The sequence below is a fragment of the Helianthus annuus genome, chromosome 5 (assembly GCF_002127325.2).
Source record: "Helianthus annuus cultivar XRQ/B chromosome 5, HanXRQr2.0-SUNRISE, whole genome shotgun sequence".
Classification (NCBI taxonomy): Eukaryota; Viridiplantae; Streptophyta; class Magnoliopsida; order Asterales; family Asteraceae; genus Helianthus; species Helianthus annuus.
The window spans coordinates 85,377,251-85,402,270 of record NC_035437.2 but is presented as its reverse complement, the minus strand read 5'-3'; the positions used below and the strand labels follow the sequence as shown (position 1 = coordinate 85,402,270).

At 42.4% G+C, this 25,020-nt stretch overlaps 1 protein-coding gene and 1 long non-coding RNA gene across 4 annotated transcripts in view; one reads left to right on the top strand and one right to left on the bottom strand.

Moving 5' to 3' along the window:
* Positions 1–1,787, top strand: part of LOC118492284 — a 3,052-nt gene extending 1,265 nt beyond the window's left edge. The window contains exons 2-4 of one of the 3 annotated variants that reach the window (XR_004892964.1): positions 1–962; positions 1,051–1,375; positions 1,450–1,787. The exon at positions 1–962 is cut by the window's left edge and continues 279 nt beyond it. This is a non-coding gene — a long non-coding RNA (uncharacterized LOC118492284). Of the gene's footprint in view, positions 1,376–1,449 lie in introns of all 3 variants that reach the window. The other 2 variants (XR_004892962.1, XR_004892963.1) reach the window with 2 other exon arrangements.
* Positions 1,788–4,294: 2,507 nt separating this feature from the next.
* LOC110943072 lies at positions 4,295–23,381 on the bottom strand. Its single transcript, XM_022184831.1, has 3 exons — positions 23,237–23,381; positions 22,883–23,144; positions 4,295–4,874 (listed from the first exon to the last, which is right to left on the bottom strand). The coding sequence occupies exons 1-3, from the start codon at positions 23,379–23,381 to the stop codon at positions 4,295–4,297; spliced, it is 987 nt and encodes a 328-aa protein (XP_022040523.1).
* Positions 23,382–25,020: the final 1,639 nt, after the last annotated feature.

Sequence of the window (25,020 nt, the reverse complement as noted above, 5' to 3'; positions counted from 1 at the left end):
TGCTAGCATTGGTGATTCTCTACTAGAGAGCACACATGTTTGTTTTTATCAGATAGTTTACATTAATTACGATTTATTGTAATACGTGATACCTCACAAGGTGTTCATTATTTTATATCTGTTGTTGTTTTTATAAAATAAATTTAGGTCAGGAAGATAACATTTACTGGTTCCACCGGTGTTGGAAAGAAGCTGATGGCTGGTGCACCAGAGACTGTTAAAAAGGTAGTTGTAGTAAAATTAATGTTTTATGCTGCAATCATTAGTTTTGCCAAAAAAGGAAACTTGTAGGTATCTCTTGAACTTGGTGGTAAAGCGCCTTGCATAGTCTTCGATGATGCTGACCTGGAATTGACAATGAAGGGGAGCTTCATATACGGATGAATGGGTCAAACTGTTCAAACTAGTTAGATGGTTTGCAGCAACCGGGTCATTCAGTCACATTTACTTTCTGTTTTATTGGGTCTAAATCATGGGTCTGTTTTGTTTAGTTGAGTCAAAATGTGGGATCATGGGCTTAGTTTAGTTGCTAGGGTTGTTTTTAATTTGTTTTCTACACATTCAAGTAGTGGCATTTTAGGTATTAAAAGTCTCGTGAGTCTCCATTGTATGTAGGTTTTGATTTTAAGTTGTTTTGCGTTCAATATTTATTAAAGAGTTGAGCAATGGTTGTTGTTCAATCGTTGTAGAAGCTAGCTACGCCACTAAAAACAAGCTTTACAATCTTCAATATGCAAAGATTTGCTATATTAGGAACACAACATATTAAACTCGTGTTTGAAGGCTAAAGTCGAAAAGATTATAGTTGTCTCTTCTAGATCTGTTGTTATGGTGAGTCTGGAATGGTAGATACCTGACATTTGGTGATGAAGATGGTACTACAATGATATGCGGTGTTTCTAATGGTCGTTGTTTGATCCTCTTGGGGGTTGTACATCCTGTGTGTGGTCCCTTGCTTTCAGGTAAACTTTCCTTGTTAATATTATAAACGTGTTTGATGAAAATGTATATCCAAACGACATTCCTGGTGGTGACAACCTGACGATTTAGGGTTCCGCTGCACTAGCCGGTGACGGCAGTTTGAAATAAGTTAATACTTTTTTATAATCATTGCCGACGGTGCTAATAAATCTATCATAATCAGGTTAGTTTGTTCATTTATTTATGGGTGTGTATTTTGGAATTAGGTGAGATTGAATATTAAAAACTGATTAATGATTATACAGATTATCGCTCTTAAAACACATATCAAACACCATGTTTCGTCTCACTTTTACTTAATAACCAATTTATAGTGGCAAACAGGACTTCAAGAACATCAGGTTGTTTCAAGCCAGCATCTAAACCTAACTTCGGTGCCATGGACCATTCACAGGTATTTTGACTCATAAGCATTGTTTTGGTCTCTAAAGCAGTAAATTGTGGGACTAAATCTCTAATTTTCTCTAGGTTTAGGCAAAAATCGTTGCTTGAAGCCTTTGATCGTTGATGATTTTCTAGACCAAGAACTGCAGCCGAGCTCTACAAAAAAGATGATGCATGTAGCTCAAAGTAATTTAGACCCATTTGCATACAATGAGTCAAAGTAGGTTCTGCAAGGCAAACGGGTTGAAACGCTTTTAAAATCCATAAAGCCAAGTGTAACACAATAATTATTATCAAATTTGTCTATAACTTTGTTTTCCAAAGTGATTAATATACTTGAAAATTTTGTAAGTTGTTGTTTCTTGAAAGTTTGATTTCTAGTTCCGCACAATATTTTCATACCTGTTGAAATCTATTTGCCATACTTAGTCTTTGAGCATTTGAACATTTGCCTTTCCTTTCTCCGGTGCATGGTTACTGAGGACTGATCTTTCCCAAATCTTTACCAAGATACGTTGCGCGGCCGCGCAAGGTCTGTTCAAGATGAACTTGGAATGTAATTATGGTATGGTCCTCTGCGTTTGGCAGGGTTTTTGGGACCATACCCCTTCAAGTCCCCAAGTCCAGTGGTGCTCCTATGCGCAAATGGCAAGTAGGTGGAGCATTGGACTATAAAAAATGAAGTGTGCGCTTTTGCTGTTGAGAGGTAAACAAGTTGCTCGGCGCAGGGTATGAACAAACTTAACTTTTGAACTCCCCCAGTTTGGATCAATATTTTGTTAAGTTGGATGACCGCGCGCCATGATGGCTATGCGCGGGTGTGAAGATGTTCCCCGTATGTTATATTGCGCTAAAGGCTACTTGGGATACCAGTCGGTCCGCCACCGGCGAGGTTAATCACTAGTGTTGCCTTTGTTGCTGTTTAGGAAGAATACAATAATGCCCGCCACCCAGTGATGGACCTGGTGACTGATGCGCTTCAGCACGTACATTATGTAAATTAGTTGAAAGAAGTCTCTCCAGATGTGGCGGAGACTTCGGACGATGCATACTTAGAGTAGGAAAATACAACTTTGTCAAAGTTGCTATTTATACTTGAACTTGTTGGGATGTTGAATCCCTTTTTGTAATAATTTGTTAATGTGCTGGCGCACATGTAACTTTTTACTGATATATAATGTATGTTTCGGTTTCAATATTTGCATGAGTACGATTACTTTGTTTAGGTAAGACAAATGAAGATGGTATAAAGCTCATGTGTGAACATAGGACTGGACCTTGGGCAGTACATGTGACTGTGGACTATTCATGAGACTTGTATTTAGATTACCATAGTGTTTTTATGCTTACCAAAAGAAATTGCATGCATTTCAACAAACATAAAAAAAGCGTAATGTAAGTAACAGACTTTGCATTAATAGAGGCTGGTAAGTACAAAGCTGCTAAGATTACACGTAGGATAAATAAGATAATTGATGGTGACGCGTATGTAAGTAGCAATCCTTGTATTGTGCATTGGTAAGGCGCAATGTGCCTTCCAAGTACAACGGATGCTAAGATTACATGTAGCACCTACGCAGCTACTGCGCGTTCCATGGCCGCGGAACATCCGTTCCATCAATTATGCGCAGGGCGTATGCTCCTTTTCCCAGGACCTCGTTGATCACATAAGGCCCCTCCCATTTAGGCGCGAGATTCCTAGGGCGTTCAGCGTTTGATGCTTTGTTATCTCTCAAGATGAAGTCCACAGGTAGGAAGGTGCATATGCGAACCCACGCATTATAGTATTTTTCCAATTTTGACTTGTACTTAGCCTCATTAATGGCTGCATTCTCTCGTCTTTCTTCGAGGAGGTCCAAATCAAGTCTGCACTCTTGTTCGTTGTTCTATTTTTCCATGGCTAGCATGCGGGGTGACGGGAGACCAATTTCTGCAGGGATCACGGCCTCCATTCCGTATACAAGACTGAACAGTGTTTCACCCGTGCTAGTCTTTGGCATGGTGCGATGAGCCCAAAGAATACTTGGCAGTTCATCGACCCAGCCTCTTATTGTGGTTCCCAATCTTGCCTTAATGCCATCCACAATCTGCTTGTTGATGCTCTCAACTTGACCGTTTGCATGTGGATGCGCCACGGAAGCAAAACCATGCTCTATGCGCATCTCTTTCATCCATTTTTGTAAATCGTCAGAAGCAAAATTGGTACCGTTATCTGTGATAATGCGCAGTGGTAACCCAAACCGGCAGATAATATGTTCCCAGATGAACTTCATGATGACCATTGCGGTGGTTGATTCCAGAGCTTTTGCTTCTACCTATTTTGTGAAGTAATCCACAACAACTATGATAAATTTTACTGCGCTAGGCGCATCAGGAAAAGGACCGACCATATCGATTCCCCACTTTTGGAAAGGCCATGCTGCAGTTACCGGAACCAAAGGATTTTTTGGGCGGAGGGTCTTTGGAGCATGGCGTTGGCATGAAGCACATTTGCGCAAAGTCTCGACGGCATCCAAGTGCCTGCCAGGCCAGTAATTGCCTGCGCTCATAATTTTTGACACCACCATGCAAGGACCGGCATGGATTCTGCATAATCCTTCGTGGATTTCTCGAACCAAGTACTGCGCATCATGTTTGTCAACACATCGTAGAAGAGGACCCATATAGGACTTCCGGTACAGAATTCCATCGGCCATTTCATAATTCAACGCTTTGTTCTGAATTTTTCTTGCTTCCTCCTTTCCCTCCGAAAGAGTTTCGTGCTGTAAGAACATAATAATCGGAGACATCCGGGATGGGTTTCTAATTTCTACCATGTTTACATACCGTAAAGGAACAGACGGGTTCGAGAGAACCTCGATGCACACCTCTTTCGCCAAATGTTTGTAGCTGCTAATTTGCTGAGTGCGTCCGCATGCTTGTTCTCGCTTCAGTTAACATGAGTGACTTTGAAAGTTTGAAACTTATCGATTAAGGTTTTCGCCTGTTCAAGATATAGAGCCATTGTTTCACCCTTCGCGTCATAGTGACCGCTTACTTGCCCAGCAACCAGCAAAGAATCCACGTGCACCTCTAAATTCTTGGCCCCCATTTTAATTGCTAGGTGAAGACCCACAAGAAATGCTTCATACTCAACTTCATTGTTGGTGCTTTTGAAATCCAACCGAATGGTGTAAGTAAGTTCGTGGTTGTCGGGACTGACTAGGCGAAGGCCAGCTCCTGCGCCGTCATCATTGGAAGCACCATCTGTATGCAAGATCCAAACCCTGTCGTCGAAGATTGGGATAGGATCCTGCATGGTTTTACATTCTTGGATTTTATCAACCAAAACTTCAATAACGAAATCTGCCAGAACTTGGCCTTTGATAGCTGGACGCGGCTTATATAGGATATTATGTCCACCTAATTCAATGGCCCACTTTGCCAACCGGCCAACAACATCCGGTTTGGATAAAATTTGACCCAAATGATAATTAGTAAGAACGGTTATGACGTGGCCAGAAAAACACCTTCGTAGTCAGCACGAGGCATGGACTAATGCTAGAACAAGCTTTTCCATGATCGAATATCGGGTTTCCGAACCAGTTAACATTTTGTTGATATAATAAATTGGAGTCTGGACTCCGTCTCTTTCCACTAACAAAACTGAGCCTACTGCCAAGTCAGATGCAGAAAGATACAAGATTAAAGGTGTCACACCCCCAAAATCCACACGCGGAGTATCACCGCTTGGGAGTGTGACTGACCAGGATCAAGCCACCAATCGTATAGAACAATGTAAATAGTAAAAGTAATTGTATTTAAACCAAACCAATCCATATGAAAGGTGTTCCAACATAAGTGTAGTAACAAAGTTTAGCGGAAGCAATTGAGTAAAAGCCCAACATAAATAAAGTATGTAAAGTTATAGTGTTTAATCAATGCATCACGATCCTTGTCCACAACGACCGCGCCTCCCCATGCAAGCTCCATGTATACCTAATGACCTGCAAGGCATGTAACAGAGAGTCAACAACTAGTTGAGCGAGTTCACAGAAAGTAAGTGCGTGATAGTAAGTTCGTTTGTAATGTGTGGCTCTACTGGGCCGATAGTATGTTCTATTGGTGGGGGCTTCCCATGTTGCATATACACTAGACAATTTGTAACCATGAGTGTTCTTCTTAACCTGAGAACAGTAGTACGTACAAGGTTTACGTAGGTTTTACGTAAGTGTCTTTCACAACCGAGGACATGGGTACGCGGGGGTTTACGTAGGTTTTACGTAAGTGCCTGACACAACCGAGGCAGTAGTGAGTATAAGTTCACGTAGGTTTTATGTGAGTGTCCTTCGCAACCTGAGGACAGTGATGAGTACAAGTATACGTAGGTTTTACGTATATGTCCTGCGCATCCGAGGACGAGGGTAGATAGTCTAGTAACAGTGTAAGTACAGGTATCTATTCAACCTCATTCATTCAACCCCATTCCCAAACCCCGGGAATCCCATGCCTTGGTAAAGAGTGTGAAGTCACCTTGGTTTGCTCGGTATGTTATTGCTTCTAGTGTTAATTAATGGTTAAGTCCGTTACACACGACCTAAGGTACATTGCACATAAATTCGATGTAAGCGTTTTCGTTCAATTAGGGTTTACATCCCCTTGATGTCCGACAACTGTGTTTCGTGTGATAATTATGTACAGAAGGTCATGGCATAGATTGTTCATACATGCAGTATCCAGCAATAAACAGTATCATGCAGTAACATACGGTATCATATCATAAAGTAACATGCAGGGTGTTCTTCATCCAGGATTTTGACTTAGTATTAAAAGGAAGCTCGTATCATGTATCACATACAAACTCGGAATATATATATATATATATATATATCAAGGCATCACGCATAAAACTCAGACAAGATCATCAAGTAATCAAAGCTCGGACTAGAACATCAAGCTAACAAATTCGGACCTTCATGTCTTTGTGAGAAATTCGGACCACGTGTGTATATATATAAAATTCGGACAATGCACATGCAAGCAAAAACTCGGACAAGCTATATTAAACAAGTTCGGACCACATGATTATCTTTCGAGAAAGTCGGACTACACATGCCTTCAAGAACTCGGACCTCACATAACATCTAAAAGTCGGACTTATACCATAACCAAACTCGGACCTTCTATAATCAAGTAAAAGTCGGACTAGCATCCTATAACAAACTCGGACCAAATCCACTCAATCATGAAACTCGGACCCCATTAACATACAAAAGTCGGACCTCCTTTCATTCAAAAAGTCTGACCTCCTTAACATTATAAAAATCGGACCCTATATGCATATGTTAAAACTCGGACCCCATTAACATACAAAAGTCAGATCCTTAATGCTCATTAACTGAAACTCGGACCCCCCATGGATTTGTTTAAAGGTCGGACTATGCTATCATCTTTAAAAGTCGGACCTTCTAGTGTTATATGTATAAAAATTCGGACATAGCACATAGTGATTATCTATAAAGTTCGGACATATGCTTTCCATCATCAAAAATTCGGATCATATGTGTATAGTAATAAAATTCGGACAAACATGTAAAATCAAACATCGGGCAAACCATCAATCATATGAACATTCAACTACAATGCAACAGTTACATTTTTGTTTTCACGATCAGGAAACCCTAATTCATTCATATGCATTGCAGTAATCTACTCAACAATGAACATCTTCATCATATTTAGACATATTAGTGTCATGCTAGTTATTACACAACTAATCATATTCATTTCACAATAATGAGAATCAATAAACACAGAAACATTACATGTAGAACTAGGGTTTTTCATGAATCACATAATCAAAGCTTAACAACAAGAAATCATTGAACAATTACCTTGGATTGATTCTAAATGGATTGAAATATCATGATTGATGCAGGAGACTTGTGCCAATGAGAAAGAAGATGAATGCAAGAGAGGATTGGAGAATGTGAAAGTACGTATGTTGATTGTGTGAATGATTAGTGAAGAAGATTAGGGTTAAGGGTGATTAAAGTTTCACTAACTACTCTACACACCCCTAAGTATCACCTTTTACATAAAACACACCCAACACAATATAATTTATAGTTTCATCACCAAGTTCATGTATTTGTCAAATCTTTAACACATAACGATGCACAAACACAATACACTTATTGAATCAAAACGTATACAGTTTCATAGCAAACTAATTGTGCAAATAAACAACTAAACAAACAGTGAACGTGCAATAAATGCGAAAGTGGAATCTCGGAAACTCGAGTTGTCACATTATTCCCAACTTGAAAGAAATTTCGTCCCGAAATTTAGCATGCGGTTACTGAGAAAGCTAGTTGAGTTGTATTGTTTACTGGTATTCCTGGGGTGTCACATCATCCCCCCGTTGATTTGGAATTTCGTCCCGAAATTCATTAGTAGCTTCAGCCTCAGTAGTAGTTGCATTGTTCTGGAATAACTGGGGATACTTAAGTTCCTTTGTTCTTCTCGTTCCCAGATATACTCTGGGCCACGACGGGAGTTCCAACGAACTCGTACAAGAGGTATTCTGGTGTTCTTGAGGACCTTAACATCCCGGTCCGTGATTTCTACTGGTTCCTCGACGAACTGCAACCGCTCGTCGATAGTGAGCTCCTTCATAGGAACTATGAGGGTCTCATCTGACAGACACTTCTTCAGATTCGACACATGAAATACGTTGTGAACTGCACCGAGTTCAGCTGGTAGATTCAGTTTGTAGGCCACTTTGCCTATTCTTTCAATGATCTCGAACGGTCCAACGTACCGTGGATTGAGCTTGCCCCGTTTACCAAAACGAACCACACCCTTCCAGGGTGAGACTTTGAGTAGCGCTCGATCCCCAACTTGGAACTCGAGTGGCTTCTTGTGCTTATCAGCGTAGCTTTTCTGACGGTCGTGAGCTGCCGCCATGCGTTGTCGTATCTGTGCAATTCGTTCAGTAGCATCAACTACCTGTGATCTGACTATCCCCCACCTCTGCCCAGCAGAGAGGTGACCGGCATTTACGTCCGTACAATGCCTCGAATGGAGCGGCTTGTATGCTGGTGTGATAACTGTTATTGTATGAAAACTCCACTAACGGGAGATGCCTTTCCCAGCTGTTGCCGTAATCGATAACACACGCCCGAAGCATGTCTTCTAGAGTCTGGATAGTGCGCTCAGACTGCCCGTCTGTCTGTCTGTGGGTGGTAAGCTGTGCTCAAGTCTAGTCGAGAGCCAAAGGCTTTGTGCATTGCTTGCCATAGTTCTGAAGTGAATCGTGCATCTCGATCCGAAATAATAGAAGTTGGCACCCCGTGCCTCGAAACAACTTCTTTCAAGTAGACGTCTGCTAAGGTAGAGAACTTATCCGTTTCTTTGATAGCCAAGAAATGAGCAGACTTTGTGAGTCGATCTACGATCACCCAAATAGTATCATTCCCACGCTGGGATCTAGGCAGGCAAGTAACAAAATCCATGGAAATTTCTTCCCATTTCCACTGTGGTATCTTGGGTTGCTGAAGTAGGCCTGAGGGTTTCTGGTATTCCGTTTTGACCCTCGCACAGGTCAAACACTTGCCGACGTAAGTTGCTATGTGGGCCTTCATGCTAGGCCACCAATATGTAGTTCTGAGATCGTAGTACATTTTATCCGAACCTGGATGTACCGAGTAGCGAGACTTATGAGCTTCATCCATCACAAGTTCTCGTAAACCTCCATATAGTGGGACCCAAATACGTCCTGTTACATAGTAGGCGCCGTCTTCCTTCTGTTCTAACCGTTGTCTTGAGCCACGTAAGGCTTCAGCCCTTACGTTTTCTAGTTTCAATGCTTCTACATGAGCATCTCGTATCTGTGCAGGAAGATCAGACTGAATAGTAAGCCGCAAAGCTCGTACATGCCTAGGTCGAGTGTCTTTTCGACTGAGAGCGTCAGCCACAACATTGGCCTTGCCTGGATGGTACTTGATGGCACATTCGTAATCATTAAGCAGCTCGACCCATCGTCGTTGACGCATGTTCAATTCCTTCTGCTTGAAGATATGCTCGAGACTCCTGTGATCGGTGTAAATAGTGCACTTGGTACCGTACAGGTAGTGTCGCCATATCTTAAGCGCGAAAACAACAGCTCCCAGCTCCAAATCGTGCGTCGTGTAATTCCGTTCATGAACTTTAAGCTGTCGTGAAGTGTAGGCGATGACTTTATCCCTTTGCATCAATACACAACCAAGACCCTGAATCGACGCATCGCAATAGACCACAAAATCGTCTGTGCCCTCTGGCAATGAGAGAATAGGTGCGCTGCAGAGCCTATCCTTTAGGTATTGAAAAGCGGTTTCCTGGGAATTACCCCAACGATAAGTGACACCCTTCTGTGTCAGTAGAGTAGGCGGCTGTGCAATCTTTGAGAAGTCTTTAATGAATCGCCTGTAGTAACCCGCCAAACCCAAGAATTGGCGTATTTCCGTTGGTGTACGCGGTGCAGGCCAGTTCCTGATCGAATCTACCTTGGATGGATCAACACGAATCCCATCCTTGTTTACCACATGACCTAGAAAATGGACTTCACGAAGCCAGAAGTCACATTTTGAAAACTTAGCATACAGTTGTTCCTTTCGAAGAAGTTCCAAGATAAGTCGTAAGTGCTGCTCGTGTTCCTCCTGACTCTTGGAGTAGATCAGAATGTCGTCGATGAAAACAATCACAAACTTGTCTAGATAGGGTTTGCACACTCTGTTCATAAGATCCATGATGACTGCCGGTGCGTTCGTTAGCCCGAATGGCATGACTAGAAACTCGTAGTGGCCGTAGCGAGTTCTGAATGCTGTCTTGGAGACGTCCTCATCCCGGACTCTCAGCTGATGATACCCTGACCTCAGATCAATCTTGGAGTAGTAGCTCGACCCTTGCAACTGGTCGAATAAGTCGTCAATACGAGGAAGAGGATAGCGGTTTTTCACTGTGACCTTGTTCAGTTCGTGATAATCAATGCACATCCTGAAAGTGCCATCCTTCTTTTTCACAAATAATACTGGAGCTCCCCAAGGCGAAGAGCTAGGACGAATAAAGCCCTTATCCAAGAGCTCTTGCAGTTGCTTTGACAGTTCTTCCAGTTCAGTTGGAGCTAAACGATACGGTGCGCGAGCTATAGGTGCTGCTCCTGGAGCTAGTTCAATATGGAATTCGACCTGGCGATGAGGCGGTAGACTAGGTAAATCTTCAGGAAATACTTGAGAAAATTCGCGTACAACTGGGATATCCTCTATTCTTTTCTCTTTCATTGATGCATCAGTAACTAGTGCCAGAATGGCAGTATGACCCTTTCGTAAACATTTCTGAGCCTTCAGGAAAGAGATGATGCCAACCACGGCACCACTCTTGTCGCCTTGAACTTCGAGAGGTTCTTGAACAGAACGGGGAATATGAATGATCTTTTCTTTACATAGGATCTCTGCTTGCTGCTTGGATAACCAATCCATACCAACGACGATGTCGAAACTACCCAGAACTATAGGAATGAGGTCGATGGAGAAAGCTTGACCAGCGAGGATAAGATTACAACCCTGAACTATGTGCGTGGCCTCTAGACTCTTACCATTAGCTAACTCTACGACATGTTTGGTGTTTAGGGGAGTTGGTGCACGTTTTAACATTTGACTCACTTTCAAAGACACATAGCTAGTATCCGCACCCGAATCAAACAATACAGTAACATAAAAGTTGTCAAGAAGAAACTTACCCATAACTACGTTGGGATCATTCCTGGCATCACCCTGCCCCAGCACAAATGCACGACCCCTAGCGCCGTTGTTCCCATCATTGTTGTTTCCCCCATTATTGTTGTTGCCATTGCCCTGATTGTTGTTATTGTTGTTGTTGTTGTTCTGGTTTCGGTTCAACTGAGGGCAGTGTCTTTTGAAATGACCTTCAGCGCCACAATTAAAACATCCCTTTTTGCCCTGTTGCTGATTCTGCGGTGGTTGGCGCTGCTGCTGATTCTGATTCGCAGGCCGCGGGCTTCTACAATCCTTGGCCTCATGACCCATCTTGAGGCATCTTTGACAGCGACCCTTGTTACACTGGCCACTGTGGTGTCTGTTACAGTTGTTACACCTTGGGAGGTTCCCTCGATATCCACCCTGCCTGTGATTGCCCGAAGATTGCTGACTAGGGCTCTGATGGTTGTCAGTCTTTCGCTGTTGCACCTGAGACTGAACTGAAGCTGAACCTTTGCTGGAATCCCCCTCCCATTTTCTCTTGTTGTCACTGGGGGTAGCAGGAGTAGCAGTAGCGCTGACGCGTTTAGGCAGCCTATCTTGTTCCACTACCTGATCCGTGAGACGATGAGCAAGGCGTTGAATAGCCTGGATATTGTCAAGATTAGCCGATGTCACATGGCTCTGAATTTCTGGTGCCAACCCTTTGAGATACAACTCAATGCATCTAATAGGAGGGTCCACCATAGTTGGACACAGAATGGCCAGCTCATTTGACCTTTTAGTATATGCTTCGATTTCCGACCCAGTCATCTTCAAATGAAAGAACTCCACTTCTAACTTGTGGATGTCGTCGCGTGTGCAGTATTCCCGTTTAATCAGCTCCTTGAAATCATTCCAGGGAGTGGCGTTAGCAGCTGCCAATCCCAAAAGTTGAACTTGCGCATTCCACCAAGTCAGCGCAATTCCTTCCAGTGTGCCAGTGGCGTATTTCACCCTGCGAGCCTTAGGGCATTCACACATTTCAAACACAGACTCGAGCTTTTCAAACCAATGGAGGAGTCCCACTGCTCCCTCCGTGCCACTGAACGTGCTTGGACGACAGTCCATGAAATTCTTGAAAGTGCAAACAGGTTGCTGAGCGGGTTGACCTCCTGCGTTTGCAGCTGCAAGTGCCGCAGCAACTTGTTCGTTGATAAGAGCCGTCAACTGGGCTTGAGTCAAGTTAATACGTCCGGCCATTGATCTTCACATCAAAGGCAAAATAAGTGAGAAAGGTTCGCGAATAGTGCGATGACAGGAGAGTGTAAGCACGCAAGTGTTCTCAAGCAATAACAAATAGTGAGCAATGAAATCTAAGCATACCACGAGCAAAGTTCTATGTAATTCTAGCATGTAGGCAATAAACATAAACCTTATTACCTAGGATGTTGAGTCTTGCACGTGGAGCGAGGCGTCGTTGTGGATCGTTGAGCACTGTACTGGTTATAGTCTGGTTTTAATAAAAACGTTTTTCCCTTATTAAAACCGAGTTCTCTATAACCAATGGCTCTGATACCAATCTGTCACACCCCCAAAATCCACACGCGGAGTATCACCGCTTGGGAGCGTGACTGACCAGGATCAAGCCACCAATCATATAGAACAATGTAAATAGTAAAAGTAATTGTATTTAAACCAAACCAATCCATATGAAAGGTGTTCCAACATAAGTGTAGTAACAAAGTTTAGCGGAAGCAATTGAGTAAAATCCCAACATAAATAAAGTATGTAAAGTTACAGTGTTTAATCAATGCATCACGATCCTTGTCCACAACGACCGCGCCTCCCCATGCAATCTCCATGTATACCTAACGACCTGCAAGGCATGTAACAGAGAGTCAACAACTAGTTGAGCGAGTTCACAGAAAGTAAGTGCGTGATAGTAAGTTCGTTTGTAACGTGTGGCTCTACTGGGCCGATAGTATGTTCTATTAGTGGGGGCTTCCCATGTTGCATATACACTAGACTATTTGTAACCATGAGTGTTCTTCTTAACCTGAGAACAGTAGTACGTACAAGGTTTACGTAGGTTTTACGTAAGTGTCCTTCACAACCGAGGACAAGGGTACGCGGGGGTTTACATAGGTTTTACGTAAGTGCCTGACACAACCGAGGCAGTAGTGAGTATAAGTTCACGTAGGTTTTACGTGAGTGTCCTTCGCAACCTGAGGACAATGATGAGTACAAGTATACGTAGGTTTTACGTATGTGTCCTGCGCATCCGAGGACGAGGGTAGATAGTCTAGTAACAGTGTAAGTACAGGTATCTATTCAACCTCATTCATTGAACCCCATTCCCAAACCCCGGGAATCCCATGCCTTGGTAAAGAGTGTGAACTCACCTTGGTTTGCTCGGTATGTTATTGCTTCTAGTGTTAATTAACGGTTAAGTCCGTTACACACGACCTAAGGTACATTGCACATAAATTCGATGTAAGCGTTTTCGTTCAATTAGGGTTTACATCCCCTTGATGTCCAACAGCTGTGTTTCATGTGATAATTGTGTACAGAAGGTCATGGCATAGATTGTTCATACATGCAGTATCCAGCAATAAACAGTATCATGCAGTAACATACGGTATCATATCATACAGTAACATGTAGGGTGTTCTTCATCCAGGGTTTTGACTTAGTATTAAAAGGAAGCTCGGATCATGTATCACATACAAACTCACAATATATATATATATATATCAAGGCATCACGCATAAAACTCAGACAAGATCATCAAGTAATCAAAGCTCGGACTAGAACATCAAGCTATCAAATTCGGACCTTCATGTCTTTGTGAGAAATTCGGACCATGTGTGTATATATAAAATTCGGACAATGCACATGCAAGCAAAAACTCGGACAAGCTATATTAAACAAGTTCGGACCACATGAATATCTTTCAAGAAAGTCGGACTACATATGCCTTCAAGAACTCGGACCTCACATAACATCTAAAAGTCGGACTTATACCATAACCAAACTCGGACCTTCTATAATCAAGTAAAAGTCGGACTAGCATCCTATAACAAACTCGGACCAAATCCACTCAATCATGAAACTCGGACCCCATTAACATACAAAACTCGGACCTCCTTTCATTCAAAAAGTCTGACCTCCTTAACATTATAAAAATCGGACCCTATATGCATATGTTAAAACTCGGACCCCATTAACATACAAAAGTCGGATCCTTAATGCTCATTAACTGAAATTCGGACCCCCCATTGATTTGTTTAAAGGTCGGACTATGCTATCATCTTTAAAATTCGGACCTTCTAGTGTTATATGTATAAAAATTCGGACATAGCACATAGTGATTATCTATAAAGTTCCGACATATGCTTTCCATCATCAAAAATTCGGATCATATGTGTATAGTAATAAAATTCGGACAAACATGTAAAATCAAACATCGGGCAAACCATCAATCATATGAACATTCAACTACAATGCAACAGTTACGTTTTTGTTTTCACGATCAGGAAACCCTAATTCATTCATATGCATTGCAGTAATCTACTCAACAATGAACATCTTCATCATATTTAGACATATTAGTGTCATGCTAGTGATTACACAACTAATCATATTCATTTCACAATAATCAGAATCAATAAACACAGAAACATTACATGTAGAACTAGGGTTTTTCATGAATCACATAATCAAAGCTTAACAACAAGAAATCATTGAACAATTACCTTGGATTGATTCTAAATGGATTGAAATATCAAGATTGATGCAGGAGACTTGTGCCAATGAGAAAGAAGATGAATGCAAGAGAGGATTGGAGAATGTGAAAGTACGTATGTTGATTGTGTGAATGATTAGTGAAGAAGATTAGGGTTAAGGGTGATTAAAATTTCACTAACTACTCTACACACCCCTAAGTATCACCTTTTACATAAAACACACCTAACACAATATAATTTACAGTTTCATCACCAAGTTCATGTATTTGTCAAATCTTTAACACATAACCATGCACAAACACAATACACTTATTGAATCAAAACGTATACAGTTTCATAGCAAACTAATTGTGCAAATAAACAACTAAACAAACAGTGAACGTGCAATAAATGCGAAAGCGGAATCTCAGAAACTCGAGTTGTCACAAAAGGTTCTTCTTTTCGCGGAGCTGTTAAAGTAGGTAACTGGATTAGGCACTCTTTCATTTCTTGAAAAGCTTTCTCGGCCTCCGGAGTCCATTGAAACTGGCACTTCTTGACACAATTACGCACTGTGCTTATGAACGGATAAGATTTGGCAGCATGGTTCGCTAAAAATCAGTTAAGCGCAGCCAGTCGACCAGCTAAGCACTACATCTCTTTGATGGATGCTGGTGACGGCATGTCATACCCTGGCTTTTGCGGAAGCGTGGGTTTATTTGGTGTGACTTCTTAATACCATCGCAACAATCACAACAATGCTATATGATAAAAATGTAAGATGTTCATCCATTAAAGTAGTTTAGAAAATGCATAACATATTGTCTTTAAAAAAACATCAACCACTGAATACGTTACAAACCATGACTTGTTTAAAAAGGGGTTCATAAGACTTGACGAAAGACTACTAACAAGACGAGGATTTGAGACATGCAACCCGTCCAGGAAGGAGTTACACTTCCCAAGCCTATGACTCGGATGACATCCTTATTTAGTACGCAGCTAACATGCATCACTTGCCAGATCCAAATTAATTCCCTAAAATACATGTAGTTTAAAAAGTCAACAAAAAGTTGAGCGAGTTCATGTGTAAGTCTGTGTGTATAAGCCTTTAAAATATGTCTTGTATGTATAAAAGTCCCTTGTATGTAGCAATAAGGAAAAACTGATCACCATTGGCTTGCAAAGCCAATAGTATGTGTGAACTGGTGCAGGAAGACTCAAACCTAGCAAATTTGTCTCCGGTATGAAGACATAGTCACCACTATGGGCCGCCTCGGCCTCATGGGTGTGGGCTCGCTACACCCAAATAGATCCATCACTCATGTCCCGTGGTCCTACGATGAGGATTAATGGCCTTAAGTGTCATTCCCACCACTCACTTGATCGCGTAGTAAAAACCCTCCTTAAGCTAACCATACCATGTATAAAATGTCTGAAATAAATTGTAACATGTATTCCACCCCTGAAGTATAAAACGGAAAACAGTAAAAGAAAAGGGGGTCATGAACTCACAGTAGTGCGTCTTGACTCGAATCTCAACTCTGTCCGCTACACGACAACCTACAACGTACTAATGTCTATTAGACGAACGGCCGTGACTTGGCTTAGAGTTTAGTGTTTTGAGTTGCGTTACTTTGGTATTATTTTGTTAAAATAATAATTATTTTAACTTAACTATCGTCTTTAGAAAAATAGTTAGGCAACTATTTCGTATCTATATTTCTCGAATATTTTTACTAAGTGTTCGGATTTTCGGGAAAATTTCGCCATAGTCTCCTTTGTAAATAGAGGTGTCCATGCTTCATAGCATATTATTTTCTTTTACATATATCCCGTGGATCGTTCTCAATAATCAAACCGACATTTAGACATGCATAGCCTTACTTACTTTATTTCAGCTTTATCACTCAAAGCTGGACTGTTTTCGAGGATTTTTATAAAATAGTTATCCTTTTCCAAAAATTCTCAAATTTTTATAGAATATCATATGTGTCCCAAAATTTATTATGTAAAAATATCGGGGTTCAGTTCGTTACCAATGTTTTATAGAAAATCATTTACCCGACTGCAATCAGATTTGTTACTTTCTGATTGCAGTTTACAGAATAATTCACTAAAAACTAACCGTAAGTCCAATTGACGAAATTCCAGTTGGAGGATCACCTTGACAACGGTGACCATCTACTGTAAAAATACCATGAGTTGATTCTACTCAGGTTTCAAGTTATGACTCCGAATACAACACACTTTTTCTGCAGTAAAAACACAGCTTTTGCTGCTGTCCAAAAACAGTCCTTTAAAAATAGTAAACGACCTCGAAAACTTATGATTCCAGTGCCATTTGTTCGGCTATTCCAAAATGCATATTTTAGGCTTCAGAAAATTAGTTTTTCGATTAAAAACGGTCCAGTTACAGCCTGTTGAAGTTGGCTGGAAATACCAATCAGCATGCTGTTTACAATGAAAAAAGTTACTATAAACGCATCAACAAAGGTCCTAACCATGGTTTATCGATGATTTAATGATCAAACCTCATGAATGCTTTAACCAACCCTAATCCAACCTGATTTCAACTTCATACAAACTTTTTATGTAGGGTTTTTATGTAGAGTTCCATGTTCATCTTTTAGGGTTCTATTTATTGTGATTTAAACAATAGACGTCATACTTCACATTTTGACTAAAAATAAGATGGAACAAGGTGTAGAGACTTACTACTAGCACAAGGCTAGGGTAGAAATCTAGTGAAGATGATGGTGAGAAAAGTATGGTTAAAAGATTTGATCAAAGCTTCCTTGAAGTTCCTTCAATCTTGCAACTTCCTTGAATCTTCTTGAAGCTTGAATGGACTTGAGTATGAAGATGATGAAGATGATTAAGTGGTGGTGATGGTGAATTCGGTTAGAGGGGAGCCGAATGGGAGTGAGAGAGATGTGCTTGAGTGTGGATTTTAAAGTTATGATGAGCATATCTTGGAACCATGAGCTCTCTAACCCTATTGTCATAATTACCTAGATCTTGGCCAATCAAAATTATGATTACAAGAAATAAATCTCAACAAAATATTTTAGTAATCATTGGGCTGAAAATTCGGTTGGGGGGGGGGGGGTAAATTGTAAAATTTTGGTAGTTAATGGGTAGACAATTAGAAGGTTACGGGTATTTTCTAGAATAGTGGGTGTATGTCATTTTTCTATCGTTGTGGGGATTTTTGTGACCATGATTATTTGGAAATAATAAAATAATGTTTCTGACACAATTTTGGTGTCCCGGGTAATGTCTGGTTGTTCGGTTACGTATCGTTACGTTAAAGCGTTTAATTGTACCGTATAGTGTCTTTTATGCATCTTTTTGTAACAAAATTAATTCCAACACTTAGGAAAGCGTTCAGGACCATTTAGTCAATTCTCTGCATAACACGAGTGTGTTAAAAGCTGAATTGTTATTGAAAATGCAGAATTCTGTACTAAAAATGAGTTTTAGGCACTTTCCGGCACTCAAACTATCACCTAGTGACACAGTCTTATGGTCCTCACTTCCCTACACTCCGTACTGGTGTAGTACTTTATCCCTGGCTCATACTAGCCTCAATATAGTGTCTGTCTATGTGCTGGCATTGTCAGCATGTGTCTGAGTTATCCGCTCACTGTGCTAGCTGTGCTTTGTGCATCAGGTTTGTCACTAAGAGTCTGTATGAATAAATGAAGTGACTGTATGTAAAGGATGCACATGTATGTATGTAACATGAATCAGTAAGCAGTTTAAAGTGTCAGATGTAATCAAGCACAGTCATTAAGCACATAATTAGAGTTAATTAATTTGTACAGTACCTGTAATTATGTGGGTTGTCACATTCTCCCCCCGTTAAGAAAATTTCGTCCCGAAATTTTAGGTTCTGCTTCTAGTTGCAGGGGTCTTGGGGAATAAATGTGGGTACTTGGCCTTCATACGATCCTCACGTTCCCACGTGAATTCTGGGCCGTGTCACGCATTCCATCGAACTTTGACGAGTTTGACACTACTCCGGCGTGTCTTGTTAACTTTCCAATCCGTAACCTCAACCGGTTCTTCAACAAAGTGGAGTGTGTCGTCGATATGAACCTCGTCAGCAGGAATGACAACTGTCTCTTGAGTTGGGCTCTTTTTCAGGTTCGATACATGGAATGTATCATGAACGCCATTAAATTCAGCAGGTAAGTCCAATTTGTACGCTACAAGCCCAATCATTTGCAGAATTCTGAAAGGACCAATGTATCGCGGATTCAACTTCCCACGCTTTCCAAAACGTGCCACACCCTTCCAGGGTGAAACCTTTAACAAAACCATATCCCCAACTTGAAACTCTAAAGGTTTCCTCCTTTGGTTTGCATAGCTTTTCTGTCTGTCGCGAGCTGCCTTAATGCACTCTTGAATTTAAAAGATCTTGTCTGTTGTCTCTTGAATTATTTCGGGGCCAACCAGCTGTCTATCACCGCATCAGCCCAGCATAGCGGTGATTGACACTTACGTCCGTAAAGAGCTTCAAATGGTGCTGCTCCAATGCTTGTGTGGTAGCTGTTGTTGTACGAAAATTCGACCAAGGGTAAGTGTTTGTCCCAGCTACCACCTAGGTCCATTACACATGCTCTCAGCATATCTTCCAATGTTTGAATTGTTCGTTCACTCTGGCCATCCGTTTGTGGGTGAAATGCTGTACTCAGATTTAATTGAGAACCAAATGCTTCTTGGAAGGACTGCCAAATCCTTGACACAAAGCGTCCATCTCTATCAGAGATAATCGAGAGAGGCACTCCATGACGTGCAACAATCTCCCTCATGTATATTTCAGCAAGTTTACTCGTGTTGTCCTTCTCCTTGATTGGCAGGAAGTGCGCAGACTTTGTTAGACGGTCTACTATTACCCAAATTGTATCATGGCCCTTGGGCGTCTTTGGCAATTTTGTTATGAAGTCCATGGAAATCTGTTCCCATTTCCATTTGGGTATTTCAGGTTGCTGTAGAAGACTTGAAGGCTTTTGGTACTCGGCTTTAACCTTGGCGCAAGTTAAACATTTGCCAACATATACTGCAACATCGCCTTTCATCCTAGGCCACCAATAGAAATCCTTAAGATCTTGGTACATTTTATCCGCTCCTGGATGAATCGAGTATCGTGACTTGTGAGCCTCATCGAATATAACCTTTCTCAATCCTCCAAACAGAGGAACCCAAATTCGATTCATGAAACACAATGTTCCTTCCTTGTTTGGCACTAACTGCTTCTCCATCCCATGGAGATACTCATCCTCAATATTCCTTTCTTTCAAGGCCTCTCTCTACGTGGCACGAATGCGCAACGAGAGGTTTGTCTGGACAATCATTTCCAAGGCCCTAACCCTTATGGGCTTAATCCTTTCTTTTTGACTTAGGGCGTCAGCAACCACATTCGCCTTTCCTGGGTGATACTTGATTTCACAGTCGTAGTCGTTCAACAGCTCAACCCATCGTCTCTGTCTCATGTTAAGTTCCTTTTGATCAAAAATGTGCTGTAAACTCTTGTGATAAGTGAAGATTGTACATCTCGTCCCATACAAATAGTGTCGCCAGATCTTCAATGCGAACACTACGGCGCCTAACTCCAAGTCATGCGTGGTGTAGTTCTTCTCATGTACTTTCAGCTGGCGTGAGGCATAGGCTATGACTTTCTGTCGTTGCATCAACACGCAGCCTAAACCCTGACGCGAGGCGTCACAATACACCACAAAGTCGTCCGTGCCTTCGGGTAGAGCTAAAATTGGTGCGTCACAAAGCTTGTTTTTCAACAACTGAAACGCTTCTTCTTGTTTACCGCTCCAATCAAACTTCTTGTCTTTTTGTGTGAGTGCGGTCAGTGGTTGAGCGATTCTAGAAAAATCCTCAATGAACCTTCGATAATACCCAGCCAACCCTAAGAACTGTCGAATCTCGGTTGGCGTCTTTGGAGTCTCCCAGCTCTTGATCGCCTCGATCTTTATGGGATCCACATGGATTCCATTTCCATTAACCACATGTCCAAGAAACTAGACTTCGCGTAACCAAAACTCACATTTCGAGAACTTAGCGTACAACTTCTCCTTTTTAAGTAGTTCTAAGATAGCTCTTAAGTGTTGCTCGTGTTCTTCCTTCGTCTTCGAGTAGATCAAAATATCATCAATGAATACGATTACGAACTTGTCGAGGTACGGCTTGCAGACTCTGTTCATCAAGTCCATGGAAACTGCTGGAGCGTTTGCCAATCCAAACGACATCACCAGAAACTCATAATGTCCATATCGAGTTCTAAAAGCAGTTTTGGGAATACTTTCCTCTTGTATTCTCAACTTGTGATAACCCGATCTCAGATTGATCTTTGAGTAAAAACTCGAACCTTGTAGTTGATCGAACAGGTCATCGATCCTTGGCAAAGGATATTCGTTCTTGACAGTCAACTTGTTAAGCTCGCGGTAGTCTATACACATGGGAAAACTACCATCCTTCTTCTTAACGAACAAAACTGGAGCTCCCCAAGGTGAGAAGCTTGGTCTGATGAATCCCTTATCTAACAGCTCTTGGAGTTGTGTTGACAGCTCTTGCATCTGTGAAGGTGCAAGTCGATAGGGTGCCTTAGCCACAGGCGCGACGCCTGGAACTAAGTCAATGTGAAATTCGACTTGTCTTGGAGGCGGCAATCCTGGCAAGTCTTCTGGAAAGACTTCAGGATATTCCTTCACGACTGGAATGTCTTCGATCTTTGGCTCAGCGGCTTCCTTATCAACGATATGTGCCAAGAAGGCAACACATTCTTTCTTCAAACTCTTCCTAGCTTTCAAGCAGCTAATGATCCTCAATGGCATATCGCGCTTTTCTCCATGAACTACAATCGTCTCTCCATCAGCCATTGGGATGCGGATGGTCTTTTCGTGACAAACCACCTCGGCTTTGTTGCTAGACAGCCAATCCGTCCCTATTACCACGTCGAAGCTTCCCAACTCGACTGGCAGTAGATCTAGCGTAAATTCGTGTCCTCCCAGTTCTATCATGCATCCCCTGATAACTTCACCCGTTTCAACTAGTTTCCCATTCGCCAATTCAATAGAATACGGAACGTCTAACTTACTAGTGGCCAACCCAAGTATGTTCTTAAATTCTAACGATACGAAACTATAATCGGCACCAGTATCAAAAAGAACAGACGCATAGCGTTGATTTATAGGGAACGTACCAGTGACAACATTCGGATCTTGGCGCGCTTCCCTCGCACCAATGTTAAAAACTCGGCCTTGCGCTTGATTTAGCTTTGGGCATTCCCTTTTGAAGTGCCCAACGTCCCCACAGTTGAAGCATCCTGGCCCTCGGCCATTCCCATTACCATTCCCGCCTCGATTTCTGTTTGTTCCCCGGTTACCAGTTTGATTCGGGGCATTTCCACGATTTCCGTTTCCCCCATTATTCCCTTGCGGCCTGTTTCCATTACCACGGTTGTTGTTATTGTAACCCCTTTGGCCACCCTAGCCTGATCCAACCCAACACATCTCCTTTGAATGGCCTGTCTTCCCGCAAGATTCGCACTTTCTGAATCGACACGGGCCAGGGTGATGGAACTGGCATGTACCACACTTGGGCAGAGTGCCCATGTAACCCTTTCCTCTGTTTTCATCACTGGTTTTAGCCCTGGTCGGTGTGCCTGATTCACCTTTCTTGCTCATGCTGTTGGTTCCTTGCTTGAAGTTGGAAAACGTCCGTTTGTTTTCACCAGACGACTCCACACGAGTCTCTTTCTTTTTCTGATCATCATTCGAAAACTTGTTTAGCCTAATGGCTTCTTCAGTCAGTGAGATGCTCAAGTCGATGGCTTCAGTAATGGTTGCTGGTTTAGACGTTGTGACCATACTCATAATCTGAGGTGCTAACCCCCAGATGAAACGTTCCACGCGCTTGAATTTGGGCGTGACCATGTACGGCACTACATGGGACAGATCATGAAACCTTTGAACATACTTAGCGATTTTTGGACCTTCCATCCTTAAGTTCCAAAATTCTGTTTCCAATTTTTGGATTTCAGCTCTGGAGCAATACTTCTTGCGCATCAGCTCTTTCAGTTCAACCCAAGTCATGGCGTACGCTGCAGCCTCTCCTAAGGTTTGAACTTGGAGATTCCACCATGATAGGGCACCATCAGTAAAAAGCCCAGTGATGTATGTAACTTGTTGTCCCGGCGCACATTTGCTCATCCTTATTGTCGTCTCCGTCTTTTCAGTCCAACGGGTAAAAGCCACGGCACCTCCAGTGCCATCAAAGTTTTGCGGCTTGCAATCTAAGAATTGCTTGAAAGTACACCCTGTACAAGCAATGTCATTTACAAGAATTATTAGCAGTCGCACATGAATTGTCCAAATATAGTGTAATGTGTCTCCTATGACTGATCATTACCATTCGGAGGGTTGTTGTTGTTGTTGTTCGAGATGTTTCCGCTAGTTTCTCCTTGAGAGGCAGCATATTGCGGAATAGCGGCAGCGATGATCCCTTGTAGTTCTGCCTGGGTAGTCGGCATGCGTGCTTCGCGTCGTGGAGGCATTTTCTAGAGGATGTTTCATATTGGTCAGGTCATAGCAAGTATAATAATTATACTTATACATAGTAACATTCATCATCCACATAACATCTCGTGTCATAATCATAAAACAAATAACTTTAACAAAGCATGTAATGAGAATACTGCGACTGAGCTTTCATATAATTAAAATCACAATACAATGTTCGTAAGTTTTCCCAAAAAGTATCGTACAACCCAAGAGACTAAGGGTCACAATGCCCTTGTCTGAACTGTCTAAACAAATACAACTGACAAAAACTAACATCCCAAGTCATGATGTCAAAAAGTGGTCTCCAAAAATGTTGTAAGTCTGGCTCGGTCGCTGTCTTCTCGTCAAAAATAGTCAATACCTGCAATAAATCAAAAGTGGCTATGCTGATGGCGGCGGAGGAGGTGGAAAGCGAGAGAAAAACAATCGGCGCAAATGCAACAAGTCCTCCTCAAGAGCATAGGCGAAACGCAACAGGTAAGCAACCTGCTGGTCGAGAGGAAGGAAACGAACATCTGAATCATGGGATGATGCAAAAGGAGTGTGAGGTGCTGTAGACAGGGTCTGGCAGGGGCATGGAGGATGTGGAGCTCCCCCCAACTCCTGGTCATGTCATCTCAGGGCGTCCTGCTGTAGCTGCAGTGACGTGAGTGTGTCCTCTATAGAGTATCTGACGTGGAACGGGTGATAAGGGTCGGATACTGGCATAACATGGGGTGATGACCATAGAAATGGCTCGCCCATCGGGGCTGAAACTGGGTGAGTAGTATGTGAGGTAAATGTAACCGGTAAAGTGGTATGGGGAAACTGAGACATGAGGGGTGCAGTAGATGACACGGGTGGAACAAAACTATGATAAGGAATCTTTGGTATAAACTGGCTATCTCCTGACATAAATGGTGTGTGGCCGAAAGGCTGTCTCGACGATCCCTCCCCAGGTCGTGGCGGAGGAATGTCCTGAAGAAAAGTAATCAGAAAGTCGGTACGAGGGGTATCAGATGTGGGTGGGGGAAACAACGGAATATCGAGTGGTGCAACAACAGGTACGGTAGTGGGAGTGACTGGGACCACTTACGGAGGGTAGTCATCCTCCTCAATCCACCCATTGCTGGTGTTAGCGTATCTCGGGTCAATGTGGGTAGCAAACGATGCCAGGTCATCAAAAATCATCATGGGGTCGGGTATAGGTGCAACAACTGGGATCTCAACAGCTGGTGGTGCAATGATGGGTGCATCAGTGACAGGAACAGGGTCAAGGGCAAGAACGGGCTCAGGTACAACTCCAAGCCCTGGATCAGCTGGAGCAAGCTCAACAGGTATAAACTCGTCCTCAGGCTCTGGGTCAAAGTCATGGAAGGCAACGGGTGTAGCAGACATCGCCATATCTGTATCGGTGTCTGCGGAGTAGTGATGCACGTCCTGGGCGTGAATAGTGGCAGATGATCCTGACTCAAACGGGTGGGAATCGGACAGGTCGGGTAAGGCCTCCACAGCAGGAGCCTCAACAGGTGGCCCAACAAGGGCATCATCAGCAGGAATCTCAACCATAGGAACAACGGGGTCAACAACTGGGATATCAACTAGTGGAACATCGTCCTCCATCGGGGCCCCGCCATCCTGGTCTCCCTCCGG